Source organism: Trypanosoma theileri (genome assembly GCF_002087225.1).
Source record: "Trypanosoma theileri isolate Edinburgh chromosome Unknown TM35_Tth_2_V1, whole genome shotgun sequence".
In the NCBI taxonomy this organism is placed as follows: domain Eukaryota; phylum Euglenozoa; class Kinetoplastea; order Trypanosomatida; family Trypanosomatidae; genus Trypanosoma; species Trypanosoma theileri.
In genome coordinates this window covers 160,864-165,171 of record NW_021639844.1, presented here as the reverse complement: position 1 = coordinate 165,171, position 4,308 = coordinate 160,864, and the positions used below count along the sequence as shown (strand labels likewise).

The 4,308-nt window shown below is 35.5% G+C and overlaps 1 protein-coding gene across 1 annotated transcript; it reads left to right on the top strand.

Moving 5' to 3' along the window:
- Window position 1: 1 nt before the first annotated feature.
- Window positions 2-1,423, top strand: TM35_000021610 (uncharacterized protein; the record flags this gene model as incomplete). The annotated part of the gene is made up of 1 exon (XM_029021479.1): window positions 2-1,423. A coding segment is annotated over one exon (1,422 nt), but the record flags the coding sequence as incomplete, so codon positions are not given.
- Window positions 1,424-4,308: the final 2,885 nt, after the last annotated feature.

Here is a 4,308-nt window from a genome sequence, read left to right as displayed (position 1 = left end):
TGCGTCTGCAGCCGTGGAGCCACTAACGCAGATCACATCTGAGGAAGCTACGGCACCTGCTGTTACTCCGGACACTATTATTCGTTCTGCACCGTTGCATGAATCTGTCGCTGATGCTGACAGAGACGCTGTTGAGCCGTTGACACAGTCTTCAGCAGAGGAGGGGACGCTGCCTAGCCAACCCCAGGGAGTTAGTGTTAGTTCTGGTAATGTTGTTAATTTGTTGAGTGGTGTTCGTGATGATACTCATCCACCTTTGAGCGTGGCTGCGTTATCTGCGGTTGATACGTCTAATGAGTTTGGTAATGTATCTGGTTCGTCACGTCGTAGGTCGTCGTCTGCTTATTCACCAGTTGTTTCTGTCTCTAGGGGGAACGTTCGTGAGGATGGTGGTTCGGTGTGTAGTGATATGCATGATGATGATATAATGGATCAAAAGTCCTTGTCCTTTTTGAATGCAATGGAGGATGTTGCAAGAAGTAGTAGAAGTAAACGAGTAGTGGCTTTTGGGAGTTCGCCACCTTCAGGTTTAAAGGAGGATGAGACAGTTCCTGTTCGACGTGTATTCACGGAAATGTATCCGGATAAAAATTTTCTTTCTGGCACTGACAGAGCTCCACTTGTTTTAATTGGTAAGGCACACGAGTGCCATTTGTCAACTGGAGAAGGTGTTTCTGCTGTTAATGAAATTTTTGTTGGGAATGAATTGTTAACGCCTACTCCTGTGCATGTAAGTATGATGAGTGCAGTGGAGGAGAGTCCAGTAAAACCAAAGAAAAGTAGGAGTCCATCATCTGGAGGAGGGAGACAAGGAAGTAAAGCGGCGGAGGAGTCGCGGTCAACTTCTAGAGAAACAGAACGGCCGCAGGTCCGCTTTGCCTCCTCTAGTATGGTACCAACACCTCCACAAGTTCAACAGCGCCCAATACGGGTTCGGAGGAATTATGATACTTATCGTGGATTATCGGTTTTTCCGCATGATCTGGATGCAGTAGCCCAGCGTGCCGTCATTCATCCATATCCTCCCTCTGCGGGGAAGAGTACAACACCCACGCATTCAGAGTTTTCACCACAGCAAAGAGGGAATGTCCCTTCATCTGCAACGCAACAGCGGCAAAGTGGTTATGCTGGAAGAAGCTCAGACGCACCCGTTTCCACTTCTCATCGTGTTATTCCACAGGCAGTGCAAACTAGACTACCTATTGTTCCTATTTCTCCCGCTCAACGTGATGCGTTATATCGTCACCAGCGTGTGCACGCTCATCATGTTCACCCGACGCCAGCACCCCCCAGAGGGCAAACATCAGCAAAAACACCCGGACGTGGAGCTAATGCGAATGCGAGAGGAAGAACAGCGGGTCCTGCGTCAGGTTCATCTCAAACCGGTCGTTTTATGGGTAGGGGAACGGATTATTATTATTAGATGCGTAAGAATGAAAGATTACTTGAAAGGGACGCCCTTGTTTCCCACTTTTTTTTTTTTTTAGGGGTGGGGAAGTAAATCATTGAAAATAAAAAGAGCATAAGAGCTATTGTCTTGTGCCTCTTTTTTTTTTTATTTCTTTGTGTATCTGTGGGTGAATGGAGCAAGGTTTTGTGCTTAGTAATTCTGTGGATAGTGCTTAGGTATCTGGTATATATATATATAATTAAAATTATATGCAATATCGAATAAACAAAAAGTGGTGATGGTGTTTGGTTTAATGAAGACATTCACGTACTGGCAATATCAGAAGGAGTGGAAGTGGAAAAGGTGGGAGACATTATGCCTTTTAAAAAATAAAAGATGCGATGAATAATCAGAAGAGAAAATATCTGGGGGGATTTTACTGTACAATCCATCTCTGTATTACGTGAGGAAGTGGCAAAGAATTAAAAAAAAAAAAGAATAATCAACACATTCTGTAGACACAAGTATGACTAACCGTTTTGTGATTGAGCAAAAAGGAATTGCTTTAACTTTACCGCGTGTGTGTGTGTCTGTCTGTGGATGTATGTGTTTAAGTTTCTGATATAAAATGAAAAAAAAAAAAAAAAGACGTACATTCTTTTTTTTTTTTTCTCTCCATTGTCACTATGAAGTTTTTTTTTTTTTTAAGCCTTGAGGCTTTCCACGTTGAGAGGTCCGGCCCTCTGAATTATTCCTTCTTTTTTTTTTCGTTAGAAATTGGAGGTCATCAAGAGATTGAAGAGTCTTTATGGGGATTACGGCGTTGGGTGATCTTTGGGGATATGTGCAGATTAACCAAGGAAAGCAAGAACGGAATGAAGACATTACATGTTTTTTTTTTTTTTCTAATTTTGAAATATCATCTTTTTTTTTTGTTTGTTGTTGGTTGGGTGAAAGTAAATCATTGTTTGTTTTTCTTTATTATTAATTTTTTAGTTCATTACTTTCCAATTTTTTTTTTTTTATTTTTGCGTTTGCGTTTGCATTCTTCTTTTTTTTTTTTTTTGTATTTATGTACTTTTAGATCTTTTTGTTCGTTTTTGTTCTCGTTGCTTTCCCATCACCCCTTCTTTTCGTGGTTTTTTCTCGTTGTCATTTTTCCAATCTTCTTTTTTTTTTCTTGTTGTTAACAATTTATTATGATTATTGTTATTATCCTGCTTTTTGTGGTTCTTGGGTGTTCTTTTTACTCCTTATTACATTTACTAACTTCACTCCCCTTCTCTCTTATTATTATTATTATTATTATTATTATTATTATTATTATTATTATTATTATTATTATTATTTTAGTCGTTTTCCTTTTGCTGTGAACTTCATTGGGAATATAATGATAAGTTCACGCATAGTGTAATAATGGGGAAAGGCGGAGAAGAAATAATGTACCAATCTATATTCCCGTGATTCTATGTATAAATAAGTATTTGTACCCTCTTTTAGAAGTAAGAGAGTTTAAACAAAGGAGGGGAGAGAAAAAAAAATAATAAAATCGAAAAGACATTATTATTATTATTCTTTTCCTTTTGAATCACATTTTATTCTACGTTGTGGAATAAAAAGGGAGAGAGGACAAAAAATAAAAAATAAATAAAAAAGAGCACGTAAAATCATGTGCATTAAAATAGAACCAGGAAGGTTATAAAGTCTCTCTTATTGTACTGCCTTTCCATTGTTATCTTTGTACCCATTTAGAATACCCTGTATATATTTTCATTCCTTCTTAGTATGTTTTTTTTTTTTTTTTCCTTCTTTATTTCTATTTTTATTTATTTGATTCTCTCTTTTTGTTTTTTTGGATTTGTTAATATTTTTCTTGCTTTTTTTTTTTTTCTTTTTCTTTTCTTTTCTTCTATCTTCTTAGATACAATCAAGACTTCATTATATCTATAGGTCTTGTTTGCCTTTAGATATTCATAGGAGTATGGGTATGTGCACTTCCCTTAACAGTGGTTCTTATTGGCCTCTACTCCTGTGTAGTCATTACTACTACTACTACTACTACTACTACTACTACTACTACTAATAATAATGATAATAATAAAAGGGAAACAATATTCATTAGTTTTTTTTTGTTATTATTCTTATTTTTTATTAGTATTCATATGAGAAAAGGGAAAACTACACTATGGGATTAAAGCCACACTATAGCCGAGATCGTGTTTTCATTACAAATATGATTGTACTCGATCAGGAAGAGGTGTAGGCAAGAGAAACATTACATAAATTCTCTCTCTCTCTCTCTCTCTCTCTATATATATATATATATATATATATATTTACTAAAGTGATTTATTATTATTATTATTATTATTATTATTGGTTTCTCTTTTAGGGTTATATTGACTTTTCTGAATGGTAAAGTAAGGGGTGAATGCTTCTCTGTAATTTATTGTTTCTATTTCTATCTCTATGGTTTCTCCTATACTTTGGGGTTTTGGTGTTCTCTTATGATACTTTTTTCTTTTTTACATCTCCTTAACTACACTAATAATGTTAACTTTCTTTTCTTTTTTTCTTTTTCTTTATTTCTCCTTTAGAGTGGAAGTGGTCACTCATCTGCTATTAGGTTGCGTTTTCTTATTTTTGTTTTTCTGTTCTTCTTTGTGTTGTTGCTGTTGCTGTTATTCTTTCGGTAACTCGTGATAACACTCTGAACCCCCCAAAAAATAAGGAAAGAGTTGAGTAGTAACCAATCCTTAAACCTCCATTCCATTATTTGCCGAGATACAGTAAAGAAAGGATACATATACACAAGAATCTATCTATCTATCTATCTCTCTAATCTATCTATTTATTTATTTATCTATCTATACTTTATAAATAAATAAATAAATAAATATATACATATATATATATAT